General features: G+C 37.8%; 1 protein-coding gene across 12 annotated transcripts in view; it reads right to left on the reverse strand.

The window, feature by feature from the left end:
* The window catches only part of SOX5 (SRY-box transcription factor 5), a 995,182-nt gene that overhangs the window by 94,536 nt on the left and 879,902 nt on the right, over positions 1 to 20,744 (reverse strand). For all 12 annotated transcript variants that reach the window (XM_059935452.1, XM_059935454.1, XM_059935450.1 and 9 more), the window contains one exon: positions 5,771 to 5,856. In XM_059935452.1, the coding sequence (XP_059791435.1) occupies positions 5,771 to 5,856 (86 nt within the window). The remainder of the gene's footprint in view (positions 1 to 5,770; positions 5,857 to 20,744) is intronic.

A 20,744-nucleotide genomic window follows, 5' to 3' on the forward strand; every position in this document is an offset into this window, starting at 1 on the left:
AAATACAGTATTTATAAAGTGAGAAATAAGTGGATAAATATTTCCTTTTAATTTCCAATCTTAGAAGCCTTGTTAAAAAACAGAAATAGGATACACTACAAATCTTACTATTAAAAAGTTCACGATGCCCATTAAGTAAAATGCAAATGAATGACAATGAATATGAGAAATAAATGTTAGATGGACTGCTGCCATCATTTGGTTTCATTAATTAGAAACAGACAATTTGCTTAGCTGATTTTGTCTAGTCACAAAAATCCAAAAGATTCAAAGTGTAAGTTATTTTGCTTAAATAATTAGATTCACTTCTTCATATTGAAATGAAGCTAGATTAGTTTTCTGTATAAGTTAATCTCCCTCCTTTAAAAAGAGACAATATTAGGAGAACAAATATCAAAAGGCATCCTTGGCTCTTAGAAGAAAAATAAGTAGTTTGAAGAGGAAGGGGAAAGAAAAAAAGAGAAGAGGAGGAAAAAAGAGAATGGGGTAAACAGTGTATGAGATTGCTAATTGGCTAGTTACTAGTATTTTGATAATATACCTTTCCATTATTTAGAAATAATTTCTTTTAGTGTTGTATTGGCAAGGTGAGTCATACTGAGTCAAAAGCACCTCTGTCAATTCATAGTCTCATCTACGCCTGTACATCCATTAATGAACAACATAGGAATAAACTAATGTTGAAATGTTTGGTCTTTTTTGAAAATTATAACTTTAAAGGAATTACACAAACTGTAATAAATGCTAAAACACATTCTTTATGCAGCAGCCCAAGGTAACAAATAAGATAAAGGGAAGAAGGAGCAGAAGAGATAGAGCTACAGATTTCTCATATACTAAGAATCTTTTAATAAGGGTTAAAAATATAATGTTCCCTGGTATTTAAATTAATATCATTTATTCCAGAAATTAATCATACACTGCTTTGTTATTTTATTAAAAATGATTATGACCATTGGCTCCTGATAGTTTCTTCATTTTATTCCTATGTACTGAGCACCAGCTACTTGCTAGGCATTACACCCCCCACCCCACCCCGAGCACGTGAGATACATTATGATACATTATTGGGCAACAACAACAACAAAATGACACTCCCTGCTCTGGTGGAATTTAGAGAATATTTGAAACAGGCAGACAATAAATAAGGAATATAATATGTAAGTTATACAGTATGTTTGAAGATGACTAGTGCTATAGAAAAAAAGCAGAATAAGGGAAATAGGAAGTGTGGTACATCTTGGAGGGTTATTTTATGATTTCAAGCGGTTAGTTAGACTAAGTCTAGGAGAGGTGACATTAGAGCAAATTCTTGAATGAGGTGAATTAGCCTTCCAGGCAGAGGGACAGGTAATGCCAAACTCTAAGGTGGGAGCATACTTCGGCAAGTCAAAGGACAGAGAAGAGTCTAGTGTAGTTGCAGCACACTGAATAAGGTAGTGTGGAGCAGACTATCATAAACATAATTTTAAAATACTGTGGTGCCACACACGGTACCAGGCACGTAGTGTTTTCATAAGGATGAAAATTAATTTATATAGGAAATTAATCATTAATATTCAGCTTAATTCCACTATTTCAAAGAAGAGTAGCTAGTTAACAAAAATAGATAATTTGTTTTAAGTGTAATCTTAAGATTCATTCTTCACCCTTTCATTTAATAGATATTTACTGAGTCCATTAAATATTTCAAGCACTGGTTAAGTGCAAACGATGGTGAGTCAGTAATTCCATAGATTTTGCCGTCTGGTAGAAGCCAGAAAGTAGGATTTAAAACATATTCTATAAGTGCTATTAGAGGGGAAATACAGTGTGTTCCCGGCATATATAAGACCTACATTAATCAAGACTTGGGGACAATGAAGACTTCCCTGAAAAAGTGAGGTTTTGACTTGCAACCTCAGGGATAACTAGGAGTTTGCTTGGTAAAAAAAAGGTGGGTAATAGGGTTCCCGAAAGAGAAAACATCACATGTAAAGATCCAGAGGGGAGAGAGAACTTGAAAACACCAAGGTATAACTTAAGGTATTTAAGTAGGAGAAGGACATGGTCAGATTTTCTGAAATCTTAAAGATCATTCTGACAAACGTATAGTAGAGAGCGCACTGAAGGGGCAAGAGAAGAAAGAAAGGCCAGTTCAGGGCTACTGTGGTAAATTATGGAAGCAATGAGGATAGCCTGACCCACAGAGTGACAGTACCATGCAAAGGAACAGACGGATTCTTGATGTATTTAGTAGGTAGAATGAATAGACAGATAATGAATGAATAGGTCCAGAGGAAGAGGGAAGAAGAGAAGTTGAACATAGTGCTAATGGTTTCCGGGGTTGAGCCATTTGCTAAGACCAGAAAATGAACAGGTCGGGGGGCGAGGAAGAGAACTGGTGAGGCCCATTTTGTAGTCAGTTTATTGTGCATGTAACGTCTGTGTTTCCTCTTGGTAGCCAACAAATAGTTGGCTATATGGATCTGAAGCTCAGGAAAGACTTAAAAGCTCTGGAAAAAGCTCAGAGGAGACAAGGACAGATATTTTGTTATAGAAGAAAGAAATAAAATGGTGCCTGGGCACAACATGTTAATTTGTATGTTTTATATACATAATCCAGATTAAGCCATTTTCTCTATATAAATAAAAAATAAATATTTGACAATGCTTAGACTATTTTAACTGCTCCTAAAAGTATACAGTAAGGTGATTTTTTTTGCATAGTAAGTATTTTATTATTTTATCCAGGAACATGAAGTGATAAAATAATAAACAGTGGTTTAATTTAAAACATGTCATTTTGTTTTCCTTTTAAGACAACTGTAATAATTATTTCTTCTTTAATAAAGGCCCTGGTTGTTGGTTTTACTTAATATTATCCAAGCGTGAACAATTACTTGTAAATGATTATTTCAAAAGAAAACACAAATGGTAGGTAAACAAAGTCAACCAGGAGTAGAGATATATTTATAGGGTCCTTTCTTGGATCTAGATGTTCAAAAAGAGAATACTGAATTAACATATATCTGTGTAAAGAGGTATGAAATAGACAATGCAGAGTGTGAAGTAGATAGCCGTCATGAATGCTGCTGTCTCCTTCAGCATTGCATATAGACGATTTGTATTAGTACCAATTAATCAGCATTGTTGTTATAATTGTAGTAGCAGGTTACTAAGTTAGCAAATGTCCTAAGAAGGGCAATGTCTCCAAAGTTTAAAAAAAAATCTCCTGTACTTGGAAAAGCAAGTATAATTGTTTTAAAACCATGGATTTTGGACTCTGTGATCCAAATTTCTTCTTTGTCAAATAGAGTTATTAATACATAACAAAAAGTATTGTAATAAGAATTAAATGAGAAATCTTTGTGTGAAAGCCTTACCAGAGAACCTAGCATAAGAACATAGGACTGAATCTCAATAATTGAAAGAGAATCTTGGTAACTGAAAGGGACTCAAAAGTGATGAAGTCTACTCCAGGTATTATTAAGGGATAGAAAATGGAGATTTAGCAGTATAATTCAAAGCAGAGTATGGAGAAAATTAAAACTGGCTCATACATTATACTCCACTGAGATGAAACTTCTCAGAAGCAGGTTCACAAGATTGGGGTGAATGCTGGGTTAAGGTTAAGATAAGACTTCTGACTAGGCATTGTAGTTAGCTTTTCTCTGACCTGTCTGGGAAGGTTTGTGGAGAAGAAAAGAATTTGGATGCTATTTTAATGCAAGGGGAGGGAGAGTATTACAGGTCTCCTTTGCAGCTGGGGGAAAGGTGAAGTCAAGGTTAGGGATCTGTGAATACAGTGTTAGGAATAGGAGTAGAAAAGTAGGTTGGTGTAGGCACCCTAGCAAAGGTGAGAGTAAGTCCACTAAAAGAAACGCCATGACATGCGTTCGGAATATGTGTTTGGGTTTGAGTACTGTTTTTTAATCATGAGCAAAAAGTCCGTGTGTGTGTGTGTGTGTGGTTATGTGTTTGTGTTTTAATAGTAGCTAATGGCTTATCAGGAAAGAGTTAAGATTATTAGTTTTCTTGTTGTACCGCAGTGTTGATTTACTGAGATCCTAACAAAACTCATTTATTTTAATGGGTACAATGCCACTTACACAAAATATCTTTATCCCTTTTATAGATCAAATTATAGTTGAAGCAAAAGCAAACATGTTTGGTGTCTTTTTTCTTGTTTTCTGATCAACAAATTTTTTTGTATCTTTAAATTTTAACGGAATCTGATATCACATTATAAGGGCAGAAATGAAACTTAATTTGTGTCAAATAGTCTAATGCTATCTTTATAGAAAAATAAGTTTGGACTGCTGCCTAACAAAGCTACCTTCTACTGGAATTCTACAATGAAACACAGGAGATGCCTCCAACTTGCCCTTGCTCCCTCTCACCACTAATCCAATGGTGAAAGGAAATGAGAATGTCTAATTTGTTTTGAAAACTGACAGCTTAGATCTCTAAAACTCCTATTTTCCACATTCAAATCTATTGCTGGATATTCTTCCCTCTTCCTTTAATCCCACTACTCTTTTTAGTTTTACTTATTATAGCCACTTCTCTGTATTGTAGTTATTTCTCAGACTTCAAAGGCTAACAAATGCTGTTACTTTTATTGTCCCCATGGCTCCAACAGGTTATTTCCAAGGTAATTTCCAGCTCAAAGAAACAGACACTAACACTGTAGCTTTCGGAGAAAAGGCAGAATAGGAATGGGTGTTATTAACCTCTGTAGAACACAGTATGTCTCAGTTCCTCCTGTGTTTCTCCTGTGAGACTCAACTGGTTTCTCAGAACCCCACCAGGTCTGATAACTCCCTGTGCTGACCAGATGTATCTGTCTCTTGATGCTACAATTTAAACTATATTTTCCTTATAGGCTAGGGTCATCTGTCATGACAATGCACTTTCATGAATACAACTTAATTTTATTAAGCATGGGTGCTTTATACTTGGCTTTAATGGATACTGCATCTTTCAGGCAAAGGAAAATATAAAACTTCTCACAAGGGGAGATTAATCCTATTATTGGATGATTTGTTATTCCCATTACCTGTGTACCTATAAAGTCCATAACAACAGAAACTAGGGTAGTAGGATGCTGATTCAAAGATTTAAACAGTTAATGAAAGATAACTTTAATATAATTTAATTGATATTCTTTCCAACTCCAGAGACAAAATTTCTAAAATCACTTGGACATCTGGTAAAGTCAGCAACGACATTCATGGATATATGGGAATATGTCTTCTGCCGGGCTAAAAAAGGTCTTAATTAGGATGTCTGGATAAAGTTGTGCTCATTTAGGCACCTGCTTATTTGGTCTACTTATCCTTGCTTATCCAACTGAGCTGGCATTAGCAGGAGAATAAAGAGTGCTTCAAAAATACTGGGCATATTGAACAATTTTAAATGTAATTTTTGTAAGCTATCTTGATCCATAAGTATCTGAATATCTTTTGTAGTTTTTTTGTTCTTTTTATCTTGGTGAGGACCATTCTGTGACGAAATTATGGCATACAGTAATCAAAGCAAAACTACAGCTCATTTTGTTAAATCATACCAGGAAATAAAAAAAATTACAATAAACTGTCTTTAGTACAGAAAACAGGCCTAAAAATTAAAAGAACCAACTTTGGGTTAAGAATCAGTAGACATAAATTCAAAAACAAAAAAATGTGAGACAAATATCACTAGTCAGTTTTATTTTGTGTTAACACGATAATAGCTGTTTTCGATATTTACTTAACCTTTGTCTCTGATGTATTGTTTCCCGACTTACCTGCAGTTGGAGTGGGCCTAAGCCTGGTGTTGCTGCAGCAGCAGCTGCCATGGTAGTTGGGATCAGCTGTACAGGGTAAGGGTCACCTACGTAAGAGAATAATAGAGGCGTCAGCACCTTTTATCTACTCTCCACCTGCAAATTAAACTCATGCATTCACTCTTTCCAAAAGCCTTCTTTTGTGTGCCTTGCTGAGGCCTAATGAAAAGCTCTATTGTGCAGCTTTTTACTAACACTCTTTTCACAATTCTGGCTGAGAGAGGAATGTGAATAAAAGGCACAAGCAATTAAGGCGGAAACCTCATCCTTTTTTCATGATGTATTTAGGAAAATGGGAGGAAAAAGTGCGCACTGATCAGAGGGCTGCACTTTATAACACACAGACACACACACACACACAGACACACACACACACACACATACCTGATAATCTTGATATGAGCATACCAACTCCTCAGCACATTTAAAATGTTATTATAAAAGGAACTTAACTAAACTTAATTCTATTTTAACAAACTAAACTCTAAAGATTTAGGCCAAGTAGCTTATCTTTTTAATGCTATGTTACAGTCTTGATTCCAATAACCTGTGGACAAATTCATCATAAAGAAAACATTTAATGCATTTTTAAAAGTTATATAAAATATTGGTATCTCTATTATTCCAGAGACAAATGCTTAAAAAGATATACTATAAAGAAAGCAGAAAATAGATGGTTTTTCCCCAATGGATTTCTCTTTGTGGGAATATCTAAAAAACTAAAATTTTAGTAATTTAAAATTAAAGTTTTAATATAGATGATCTATAAAAATATAGAGAGACACACAAACATATATTCACATATAGAAGATTATAATGTACGTTTTTGATGTGAATAAAGAATTTTTTCCTCTTAGTAAAGAGGTACCTCAGACTTTTTGCACAGAGCCCAGTGATATGCTAACAGATATGGACACTGTTAGCTGTTTGAAATATAACCATAGCAAAAATGTAAAATAACTATTGATATAAGAACAATTTTCTAATATACAAAGCTTTTTGTAGAACTATAATTTGTGGGCTTCCCTGGTGGCGCAGTGGTTGAGAATCTGCCTGCCAATGCAGGGGACATGGGTTTGAGCCCTGGTCTGGGAAGATTCCACATGCCGCGGAGCAGCTAGGCCCGTGAGCCACAATTACTGAGCCTGCGCGTCTGGAGCCTGTGCTCCGCAACAAGGGAGGCCGCGATAATGAGAGGCCCGCGCACCGTGATGAAGAGTGGCCCCCACTTGCCACAACTAGAGAAAACCCTCGCACAGAAATGAAGACCCACCACAGCCATAAATAAATAAATAAAAAAAAAAAAAAAAAAAAGAACTATAATTTGTGAAAAGCTTGTTGAATGTCAAATGTATGGAAATATAACTGAAAATAACGGTTAATATATTCATTCAAAAATATTTATTGAGGGAGCCCCTGTGCTCGAGAGGCCCGCAGTGCCACTGCCACCTGTGGAAGCAGCGAGTTCCGACCAAAGCTCCCCGGCCACAAAGGGCCCTGGGCCTCCGGGTCCTGGCGTCACACCCCCTCTGCTGTTTCTCAATAAGCAAAAAGTTGTCCCAGCACTACTGCTGAAAATATTACTCTTTTCCACATTGAACAGTCTTGGCACCCTTGTCAAAAATCAATTGACCAGAGGACCTTCAAGATGGCGGAGGAGTAAGACGTGGAGATCACCTTCCTCCCCACAAATACATCAGAAATACATCTACATGTGGAACTGCTCCTACAGAACACCTACTGAACGCTGGCAGAAGACCTCAGACCTCCCAAAAGGCAAGGAACTCCCCACATACCTGGGTAGGGCAAAAGAAAAAAGAAAAAACAGAGACAAAAGAATAGGGACGGGACCTGCACCAGTGGGAGGGAGCTGTGAAGGAGGAAAGGTTTCCACGCACTAGGAAGCCCCTTCGCGGGCAGAGACTGTGGGTGGCGGAGGGGGGAAGCTTCGGAGCCACGGAGGAGAGCGCAGCCACAGGGGTGCGGAGGGCAAAGCGGAGAGATTCCCGCACGGAGGCTCGGCGCTGAGCAGCACTCACCAGCCCGAGAGGCTTGTCTGCTCACCCGCCGGGGCGGGTGGGGCTGGGAGCTGAGGCTTGGGCTTCGGTCGGATCGCAGGGAGAGGACTGGGGTTGGCGGCGTGAACACAGCCTGAAGGGGGCTAGTGCGCCACAGCTGGCCGGGAGGGAGTCCGGGAAAAGGTCTGGACCCGCCTAAGAGGCAAGAGACCATTGTTTCGGGGTGCGCGAGGAGAGGGGATTCAGAGCACTGACTAAATGAGTTCCAGAGACGGGAGTGAGCCACTCCTATCAGCGCGGACCCCAGAGACGGGCAGGAGACGCTAAGGCTGCTGCTGCTGCCACCAAGAAGCCTGTGTGCGAGCACAGGTCACTATCCACACCTCCCCTTCCGGGAGCCTGTGTAGCTGACCACTGCCAGGGTCCCGTGATCCAGGGACAACTTCCCCGGGAAAACACACAGCATGCCTCAGGCTGGGGCAACATCACACCAGCCTCTGCTGCCTGTAAGCTCGCCCCGCATTCCACACCCCTCCCCGCCCTGGGTGCCAAATCCAAAGCTGAACCCCAGAAGCTGTGCCAACAAAGAAGAGAAAGGGAAATTTCTCCGTGCAGCCTCAGGAGCAGCGGATTAAATCTCCAGAATCAACTTGATGTACCCTCCATCTGTGGAATAACTGAATAGACAATGAATCAACCCAGAATTGAGGTGGTGGATTTTGGGAGCAACTGTAGGCTTTGGGTTTGCTGTATGAGACTGACTAGTTTCTGATATTTATCTTTATCTTAGTATAGTTATTAGTGCTTGTTATCATTGGTGGATTTGCTTATTAGTTTGGTTGCTCTCTTCTTTTTTTTAAATTACTTTTTAAATATTCTTATTTTAATAATACATTTTTATTTTTTATTTTAATAAATTTTATTTTATTTTATTTTTTTCTTTCTTTTTTTTCTCCCTTTTCTTCTGAGCTGTGTGGTTGACAGGGCCTTGGTGCTCTGGCTGGGTGTCAGGCATGAGCCTCGAGGTGGGAGAGCCGGACTCAGGACACTGGACCATCAGAGACCTCCCGTCCCCATGTAATATCAATTGGCGAGAGCTATCCCAGAGATCTCTGTCTCACGCTAAGACCCAGCTCCACTCAACAACCAGCAAGCTCCCGTGCTAGAGCCCATGCAAAACAACTAGCAAGACAGGAACACAACCCCACCCTTTAGCAGAGAGGCTGCCTAAAATCATAATAAGTTCACAGACACCCCCAAACACACCACCGGACATGGTTCTGCCCACCAGAAAGACAAGATCCAGCCTAATCCACCAGAACACAGGCACCAGTCACCTCCACCAGGAAGCCTACACAACCCACTGAAACAACCTTAGCCACTGGGGGCAGACATCAAAAACAATGGGAACTATGAACCTGCAGCCTGCGAAAAGGAGGCCCCAAACACAGTAAGTTAAGCAAAATGAGAAGACAGAGAAATATGCAGCAGATGAAGGAGCAAGGTAAAAACCCACCAGTTAACAGCTGATCTTTCAGCAGAAACTCTACAGCCAGAAGGGAGTGGCAGGCCATATTTAAAGTGATGAAAGGAAAAAACCTACAACCAAGATTACTCTACCCAGCAAGGATCTCATTCAGATTTGATGGAGAAATTAAAACCTTTACAGACAAGCAAAAGCTAAGAGAATTCAGCACCACCAAACCAGCTTTACAACAAATGCTAAAGGAACTTCTCTAGGCAGGAGACACAAGAGAAGGAAAAGACCTACAATAACAAACCCAAAACAATTAAGAAAATGGTAATAGGAACATACGTATCAATAATTACCTTAAATGTAAATGGATTAAATGCTCCAACCAAAGGACACAGACTGGCTGAATGGATATAAAAACAAGACCCATATAAATGCTGCCTACAAGAAACCCACTTCAGACCTAGGAACACAACCAGACTGAAAGTGAGGGGATGGAAAAAGATATTCCATGCAAATGGAAGTCAAAAGAAAGCTGGAGTAGGAATTCTCATATCAGACAGAATAGACTTTAAAATAAAGACTATTACAAGAAACAAAGAAGGACACTACATAATGATCAAAGGACCAATCCAAGAAGAAGATATAACAATTGTAAATATTTATGCACCCAACATAGGAGCACCTCAATCCATAAGGCAAATGCTAACAGCCATAAAGGGGGAAAAAATCACTAACACAATAATAGTAGGGGACTTTAACACCTCATGTTCACCAGTGGACAGATAATCCAAAATGAAAATAAATAAGGAAACACAAGCTTTAAATGACACACTAAACAAGATGGACTTAATTGATATTTATAGGACAGTCCATCCAAAAACAACAGAATATACTTTCTTCTCAAGTGCTCATGGAACATTTTCCAGGATAGATCATATCTTGGGTCACAAATCAAGCCCTGGTAAATTTAAGAAAATTGAAATTGTATCAAGTATCTTTTCCCACCACAATGCTATAAGACTAGATATCAATTACAGGAAAAAAAACTGTAAAAAATACAAGCACATGGAGGCTAAACAATACACTACTAAATAACCAAGAGATCACTGAAGAAATCAAAGAGGAAATCAAAAAATACCTAGAAACAAATGACAATGAAAACACGACGACCCAAAACCTATGGAATGCAGCAAAAGCAGTTCTAGAGTGAAGTTTATAGCAATACAATCCTACCTCAAGAAACAAGAAACATCTCAAGTAAACAACCTAACCTCATATCTAAAGCAATTACAGAAAGAGAACAAAAGAACCCCAAAGTTAGCAGAAGGAAAGAAGTCATAAAGATCAGATCAGAAATAAATGAAAAAGAAATGAAGTAAACAATAGCAAAGATCAATAAAACTAAAAGCTGGTTCTTTGAGAAGATAAACAAAATGGATAAACCACTAGCCAGACTCATCAAGAAAAAAAAGGATAAGACTCAAATCAATAGAATTAGAAATGAAAAAGGAGAAGTAACAACTGACACTGCAGAAATACAAAGGATCGTGAGAAATTACTACAAGCAACTATATGCCAATAAAATGGACAACCTGGAAGAAATGAACAAATTCTTAGAAAAGCACAACCTTCCGAGACTGAACCAGGAAGAAATAGAAAATATAAACAGACCAATCACAAGCAATGAAATTGAAACTGTGATTAAAAATCTTCCAACAAACAAAAGCCCAGGACCAGATGGCTTCACAGGTGAATTCTATCAAACATTTAGAGAAGAGCTAACACCTATCCTTCTCAAACTCTTCCAAAATATAGCAGAGGGAGGAACACTCCCAAACTCATTCAATGAGGCCACCATCACCCTGATACCAAAACCAAAGATGTCACAAAAAAAGAAAACTGCAGGCCAATATCACTGATGAACATAGATGCCAAATCCTCAACAAAATACTAGCAAACAGAATCCAACAGCACATTAAAGGGATCATACACCATGATCAAGTGGGGTTTATCCCAGCAGTGCAAGGATTCTTCAATATATGCAAATCAATCAATGTGATAAACCATATTAACAAATTGAAGGAGAAAAACCATATGATCATCTCAATAGATGCAGAAAAAGCTTTCGACAAAATTCAACACCCATTTATGATAAAAACCCTCCAGAAAGTAGGCATAGAGGGAACTACATCAACATAATAAAGCTCATATATGACAAACCCACAGCCAACATCGTTCTCAATGGTGAAAAACTGAAACCATGTCCACTAAGATCAGGAACAAGACAAGGTTGCCCACTCTCACCACTATTATTCAACATAGTTTTGGAAGTTTTAGCCACAGCAATCAGAGAAGAAAAAGAAATAAAAGGAATCCAAATCAGAAAAGTAGAAGTAAAACTGTCACTGTTTGCAGATGACATGATAATATACATAGAGAATCCTAAAGATGCTACCAGAAAACTACTAGAACTAATCAATGAATCTGGTAAAGCAGCAGCATACAAAATTAATGCACAGAAATCTCTTGCATTCCTATACAGTAATGATGAAAAATCAGAAAGAGAAATTAAGGAAACACTCCCATTTACCACTGCAACAAAAAGAATAAAATACCTAGGAATAAACTTACCCAAAGACACAAAAGACCTGTATGCAGAAAACTATAAGACACTGATGAAAGAAATTAAAGATGATACAAATAGATGGAGAGACATACCATGTCCTTGGATTGGAAGAATCAATATTGTGAAAATGACTATACTACCCAAAGCAATCTACAATTCAATGCAATCCTTATAAAACTACCAATGGCATTCTTCACAGAACTAGAACAAAAAGTTTCACAACTTGTATGGAAACACAAAAGACCCTGAATAGCCAAAGCAATCTTGGGAAAGAAAAACGGAGGTGGAGGAATCAGGCTCACTGACTTCAGACTATACTACAAAGCAACAGTAATCAAGACAGTATGGTACGGGCACAGAAACAGAAAAACAGATGAATGGAACAGATAGAATGCCCAGAGATAAACCCACGCACATATGGTTACCTTATCTTTGATAAAGGAGGCAAGAATATACAATGGAGAAAAGACAGCCTCTTCAGTAAGTGGTGCTGGGAAAACTGGACAGCTACATGTAAAAGAATGAAATTAGAACACTCCCTAACACCATACACAAAAATAAACTCAAAATGGATTAAAGACCTAAATGTATTGCCTGACACTATAAAACCCTTAGAGGAAAACATAGGCAGAACACCCTATGACATAAATCACAGCAAGATCCTTTTTGACCCACCAACTAGAGAAATGGAAATAAAAACAAAAATAAACAAATGGGACCTAATGAAACTTAAAAGCTTTTGCACAGCAAAGGAAACCATAAACAAGACAAAAAGACAACCCTCAGAATGGGAGAAAAGATTGGCAAACCAAGCAACTGACAAAGGATAAATCTCCAAAATATACAAGCTGCTCACACAGTTCAATACCAAAAAAACAAACAACCCAATCAAAAAATGGGCTAAGACCTAAACAGACATTTCTCCAAAGAAGATATACATATTGCCAACAAACAAATGAAAGGATGCTCAACATCACTAATCACTAGAGAAATGCAAATCACAACCACAATGAGGTATCACCTCACACCAGTCAGAATGGCCATCATCAAAAAATCTACAAACCGTAAATGCTGGAGAGGGTGTGGAGAAAAGGGAACCCTCTTGCACTGTTGGTGGCGATGTAAATTTGTACAGCCACTATGGTGAACAGTATGGAGGTTCCTTAAAAAACTAAAAATAGAACTAGCACACAAACCAGTAATCCCACTACTGGGCATATACCCTGAGAAAACCAAAATTCAAAAAGGGTCATGTACCACAGTGTTCACTGCAGTTCTATTTACAATAGCCAGGACATAGAATCAACCTAAGTGTCCATCGACAGATGAATGGATAAAGAAGACGTGGCACATATATAAATGGAACATTACTCAGCCATAAAAAGAAATGAAATTGAGTTATTTGCAGTGAGGTGGATGGACCTAGAGTCTGTCATACAGAGTGAAGTAAGTCAGAAAGAGAAAAACAAATACCGTATCCTAACACATATATATGGACTCTAAAAGAAAAAAGTGGTTCTGAAGAACCTAGGGGCAGGACAGGAATAAAGACGCAGATGTAGAGAAGGGACTTGAGGACACAGGGAGGGGGAAGGGTAAGCTGGGACGAAGTGAGAGAGTGGCATGGACATATATACACTACCAAATGTAAATCAGATAGCTAGTGGGAAGCAGCCGCCTAGCACAGGGAGATCATCTGGGTGCTTTGTGACCACCTAGGGGGGTGGGATAGGGAAGGTGGGAGGGAGACGCAAGAGGGAGGGGATATGGGGATATTATGTATACGTATAGCTGATTCACTTTGTTATACAACAGAAACTAACACACCATTGTAAAGCAATTATACTCCAATAAAGATGTTAAAAAAAAAAAAATCAATTGACCAGAAAAGAATATATATTTATTGAGTACCTGCTTTGTGTTAAACACTACTGTTGTCACTAGAAATAGAGCTTTTTTTTTTTAAATAAATTTATTTATTTATTCACTTATTTTTGGCTGCGCTGGGTCTTTGTTGCTGCACGTGGGCTTTCTCTAGTTGTGGTGAGCGGGGGCTACTCTCCGTTGCAGGGCCCGGGCTTCTCATTGCGGTGGCTTCTCTTGTTGCAGAGCATGGGCTCTACGAGCATGGGCTTCAGTAGTTGTGGCTCGCGGACTCTAGAGCACAGGCTCGGTAGTCATGGCGCATGAGCTTAGTTGCTCCGCGGCATGTGGGATCTTCCCGGACCAGGGCTCGAACCCGTGTCCCCTGTATTGGCAGGTGGATTCTTAACCACTTGCCACCAGGGAAGCCCCCAGAAATAGAGCTTTAAAGAAGACTCATGTCAAGAGGTGTATTTACTGGAAATTTAATGAAGCTTAAGCTTTTGGGTTCTGGAAAGGGCCCCTAGCAGTGTGTTCACAGGGTCATATGTTTTTATATTTGTCAGCTCACTTAATTTTTTACTTTGTTGTGATTCTTTTCATAAATATTCTCTTTTGTACTTAATGTATATGAAGATCATATATATATATATATATATATATATATAATTTTCATATTTTTATTCTTAAATAGAGTCCCCAAAATTATATGTTTCAGGCTTCAGAATACCTCAATCTACTTCTACTGATCTGGCTTTACAGCTTAAAGGGAAAATAAGACAAAGATAATTCAATGATTAGTATAAAATACAATGACTGTTAAGATAGAGAGGTATACAGTACTATGGACTATATTGTCAGTACCCCACACCTAGTCTAAAAGGTCAAAGACAGCCTCTAGGATGAAGTCATGTTTAAGCTGAATCTTGAATTAAATGAAAGCTAACCAGGCAAAGAAGGGAAGCATTCCAGGAAGGAAAATAATTTTCATTAAGACTCAGAGTCAAATGGGAGTGTTATATCATAGCTCAGTCCCTGAATTGCTCAAGTGCAGAGTGCAGGTAGGGAAGTAGAGATAAATGGGGCTGGAGAGGGAATCAGGCCAGATTGTGTATGGCTTTATGTACAATGTAAAGAATCTAAACTTCATCCTACAGGATAAAGGACACCATGAACATGGAAAATAGATGGACTGAGTAAAACCACTTGGGCTAGAGGTTGGAAGCTGTAATCAATAATAAAAAGATGCAGAACTTTGTATAATAACGTAATGATGGTCCAGACTAGAGTGGTGATGTTGGAATAAAGAATCATGGAGAAAATCAAGTGGTATTTAAGAGGCAAAACTGACAATGCTTAACGATGGTTTACATAAGAGAAGACTCGAGGATGATTCCCAGGTTTTTCACTGGAACAGCTGATTGCGGAGTGGAACTCTTTGCTGGATTTGCAAACATGGACGAGAAGTAAGACTGTCACGCTGGGCGTAGCGAGGGGGAGATGAAGGGGAAGGAATAGAGTTCTGTTTTGGACATTTTAAGTCTGACATTACTATCAGTATCCAAGCAGAGGTGTTCACTGAGGCACTTGATAAACATGTTAGGATTTTAGGGGAGAAATCCACATAGGAGACATAAATTTGAGGGTGGTCAGCATATATCTGGAATTTTAGCTGTAACCATGTAGGAGTTAACAACTATAGATAAAAAAGAGGTCCAAGGATTGGATTATAGGATATATTAACTCTTATAGTTAGGGAGATAGGTAACTAGCAGAAAAACTGAGGAGAAATCTATATAAATCTGGTGTTCCAGAGGCCAAGAAAGATTTTCAGAAAGAATGATCAATGTTTTCAAATGCTGGATTTAGTGACATAGAACTCACTGGTGACTTCCACAAGGGCAATTTCAGCAGAGTGAGGGGTGAGAGAGCCCAGCTGGAGTGAGTGAGATCAACAGAGAATGAATAAAAGAAAGGAACTGGGTGCAGTAAGTGTAGATCCTTGCTTTTCACAGTGACGTTCTCAGGAGCAGCACTGACATCACCCAGGAGTTTGTTAGAAAGGCAAAATTTCAGACTCCACCCCAGACCTAATGCGGCAGGCACACGTCAGAGTCAGTGGAACCCACACTGACTCCCACTTCCCGGTATTTATGTCCTTATGCAATTCCCTCCCCTTGTGTACTGGACCTAGTAACTACCTTCTAATGAACAGAATAAGGCAAAAGTGATGTGATGTTACTTTTGAGATAGGTTATAAAAAGACTCTGGCTCTGTATTGCTTGCTCCCCTGCCCCACTTCCCCAGCAAGCAGTTATACTGTGAGCTGCCCTATGGAGAGGTTCACATTGCAAAGGACTGATGTCTTCCAGCCAACAGCAAGCACAAGTAGGAGGCCTGCCAACAACCAAAGGAGGGAGCTTGGAAGTGAATTTCTCCCCAAGTCAAGCCTAGAGATGACTACGGTTCAGGCCAACACCTTGACTGCAGGGACGTGAAAGACTCTGAGCCCGAGCGCGGCTGTGTCCAAACAAATGTTTGTTATTTTAAGCCACTAAGCTCTGGGAGACTTTGTCAAAGCAGCAAGTATATACCTTCTGCATTAGAATTTAAATTTTAACAAGATTCCCAGACTATTTGTATGCATTTGAGAAGTGCTAAAACAGACAATTTCAGTGAGGCATTTTGCAGTATCTATTGGAGGATGTGTGATAAAGAAAACTTTACTTAAAAGGTATACATCTGTAAAAATTATAGCATGCTTATATGCTAATGAGAAAGATCGAGTAAACAGGAAAAAATTGATGTCACCTGACAAGGCTTTACTTATCATTTGGAATTTTTAATATTTAATCCAGAACATACTACATCTGATTTTATAAAGGGAAGTTTAGATGTTTAAAAGCTGAATTTGTATTTATGCAAACTAGCTGAAATAACAAATGTTATGACTATTAGAATCGACAATTTAAATACTTAAAATTATGTAATTCATTTATATTCCTTATTTAATGACTATAATATTAAAATAAACTAAGCAAAAGTTTAGAGGCTACAGTGCTCTTCACAGTGACAATTCATTTTATATAATTTACTTTCCCTATTGAAAAATCAATTAATAAGCACTTATATCATCTACCATGTAACTAGAATTCTGCTGGGTGTTATGCGAGATAAAAACAAAAAAACAAAACAAAACCTGGTCTCTATCTGTTTACTACAAGTCTCTCTCTTCTAATTATTTGAACTTATTTGAGTAGTACTGACCATCAGTGCTACAGGAGTTAAGGTAGAACTAATTCCAGGCTTCAATATTTAAAGAATAAAGGTGAAAATAAGAGTGAGCTTGGCCTTGAAGATTTGTAGTTGTGGGGCAGATGTTTTAGACAGGGTGAAATGTATCATAGCGTGAGCGTGACATACTGAAGGAATGGAGAGAAAACCAGCTTAACTCACAGGTTACAGAATAAAGGCAAAAGAGACAGAAAGCAGGGAGCTGAGAAACTTTTCATAATCCAGACTTGAAGATGTTTGGATGCCAAAAGGCAACGGATATGAAATGAAGTTTTAACAAGTTTAATTAAAGAGGTTAAGTAACAGGTCTTAAAGATGACTCCGAACTCTAACCTAGGGATACAGATTTACTCATAAATTTGGATTGATGGCAAACACCCACATAGGTGTTTAGGGCACTTTCCAACTACCAGCATCTAACTCTTAATAACAAATTGAGTATTATACACATATTTAGAGCTCATTAGTTAAAATCCAGACTGTCCCATAACGCTTAAAAATTGCATATGCATATTAGAATCTTATTATTTTTCATTTCCTACATTCATGAATATATAGTAATGAAATGAATATAGTTATCTTTCCTTTGGATATACATATATATGTGCATAACTATAATGTTATTCATATGCCATACTGTACATGTGTATAAACATATATGTGTATGTACATACATATACACACACAAGCTAAATAATTTATATATGTGTTATGAGCTGAACTGTGTCCCCCCAAATTTTATATGTTGAAGTCCTAACCTCTAGTATCTAAGAATAACTGTATTTGGAGATATGTCCTTTAAGAGGTAATTAGGGTAAAATAAAGTCATATGAGTGGGCTCTACTCCAATATGATTGGTGACCTTATATAAAGAGGAGATTAGGACACAAACAACACAGATGGAGGGACAACCATGTGAGGATAGAGGGAGAAGAAAACCATCTACAAATCAAGAAAAGAGGCCTCAGAATGAAATCCACACTGTTGATACCTTGATCTTGCATTTCTAGCTTCCAGAACTGTGAGAAAATAAATTTCTGTTGTTTAAACCACCCAATTTGTGGTATTTTGTTATGGCAGCTCTAGCAAACTAATACAATATGTTTGCCATATACAGCCTCATATCAATGTAGTTGATGTTTAAGTGAATTGGAGAAAACGAAAGACTGGCAGCAAGAATTAAAAAGAGTACTATCGCTATTACACATCTGTAATCATATATGGTGTCCAAGATAAACATATGATCAAAAATAGGATATCAACTAATTTCAAAAGGTTTGTGTCTAAGCCACAATATTAATGCAACCATCTCCATCCAACATACAAACATACATAACTTGAAGCGTATCTACCTTATTATCAATTTTGCAGATCTAAAATATCCAGAACTAGTTTGATTGAAATTTGCCCCAGTTACTAAGTAAATACAAATACCACAAATGTGAAAAAGGCCAATATAACAATTTAGCTCAATTAAGGAAATTCAAAATATATTATATGCATGTGTCAGTGTTCTGAAGTGGACACAGAATCTATAAGACTTCAAAACAAGGTCAAGGGTAGTTCTTAATGGGGAAATAGAAATTCAGAAACTACTGGGGAAAAAAGATTTTTATTGAAGTAAATACTGTCATCTATTTATGCCATCTCTCAATAAACTGAACTAAAATATTACAACAGGTTTATTTTGTTAATACCTCATGAGATACTTAGTAAAAATAAGATAATGGAAAATTCTGGCGTTTAAAGTTCAACCATGTGTGTTATTCAAATTGACTTTCAACTAGTTAAAGTAATTTCTTCTACTCTTTCCTAGGTTTTAACCATTTGAACAGTTTTTCCTTAAGCCTTTCCAAAATTAATTTGCTTCTTCTTTCAAGCCAAGTATGGAAAATTCTAGCTCAAAACTAAAATTTTTCAAAAAGTTGAAAAATATACTGAGGCATGTTAATCATCTGTTTTCAGAATACAATCCAGCTTATAGTATCTACTGATACAAATGATATATCTATTAGTAAATAACCCAATAACCCCTCAGAAAGCATGTTACTTACATTAGTATTAAAGTAATGAATATTTAGATAATAATTATTTACAGTGACACTATTGAAGAGTCTCATTTTGGGGGCCTATATACAGAGTAAGAAAAACAACAAGGTTATGTAGGCTGAGGAAGATTGTCAAATGCAAGTATGTTCTTATCCAGGGTCAACTTCACAAACCCTTTCACCCACTGAACTACTTTAAAGGTTCTGGAAAGTTTTGTGGCATTATAAAAATTAAAACCTACACACACACACACACACACACACACACACACACACACACACAAAAAATCCCTGCCTTAGAAGAGTTCCTAATAAAGTGAGGGAGATAAACATGTAAACCAATCCAGTGATACAATGAGCAAAGTAGAACAGCGGAGAAGGCATCATTCTGGAAACCTCCAGAAAAGAAGAACTTAACCTGGAAAGAGCATCGAGGAAGATTATTTGTTAAAGTATCTCTTAAAAAATGGCACTTCACTACCAAATTATCTTTCAGGACCCTTTTACCACCTACTTTCCATGTCTTCCAAAGTCACACAGTAAGCCTGCATCACGTCATGCAACAGGATTGCTCTTATTAATCATCTTCTCAGATTGGAACTGAAAACACCCTGCTCTACCACTCTAACTTCCTGGTGGAGGGAGTTATGTAGGAGTTCATGGAGGAGTGTAAGACAAAGTGGATTAAAGAGGACACTATAGTTGGAACTTTCGAAGGAAGGAAGGAAGGAAGCAAGGAAGGAAGCAAGGAAGGAAGGAAGTTGTTTCGAAGGAAGTCGCTTTCTTTCATTTCATAGGCCAACAGATGAATTGGTGGGTTCCTTCTGCTTGGAAGGAGCCCCTTACCATTCACAGGACAGTGTTAGCAATGACCATTATCTGTTATTGGCCCCTACATCCAGGGATATTTTAATAGTCTCAGTGTATCTGATGCAGAAGGGGAATGTTAAGCTATGCAGCTAAAGAAGCAGGTAGGACACACATCTTGCAGAGCCTTGTGTTTTACTTTGAAGGCAATCTTAAGTTGCTGAAAGGTTTTAAGCAGGAATGTGACATAGTCTGATTTGTGTTTTAGATCAATTTTGTGACAAGGGATAGAATCAACTGGAAGAGGGAGAGACTGGAGACAAACAGACATGTTAAAAACTGCTGCAGTAAGTCAAGAGGGAAATGATAATGGCCTAAACTAATCATAAGGGAAAGAGAAGAAGGAACATATATGGGAGACAGACTTGATGGCCAATTTGATGGGAGAACAGAGATACGGGGTTGGGGCGGGGAGAAAGGGGGGAAAAAAACACAGTTGGGCTTATATTTTATTTTCGGATGTGGTTCAGGAAAAAACATCCTTTTTTTACCCAAAGAGTTTCAACATCAATTGTTCCTACATCGATTCTGAATTATTCATTATGCTCCCACTGATGTGAAATGTGGGCAACTAATATCTGTTGACTTTTAGCACTTAAAATATTTTACATATGTATACACATAAATATACACATATAAATCTACACAGATATGAATGAATATATTTACTGGTCTGTGTATAAAAGCTCATTTAATCTTCATAACAATTCAATAGGGTAGACTGTTATTCTCATTCTACAAA

Source organism: Balaenoptera ricei, chromosome 10 (assembly GCF_028023285.1).
Source record: "Balaenoptera ricei isolate mBalRic1 chromosome 10, mBalRic1.hap2, whole genome shotgun sequence".
Lineage (NCBI taxonomy): Eukaryota > Metazoa > Chordata > Mammalia > Artiodactyla > Balaenopteridae > Balaenoptera > Balaenoptera ricei.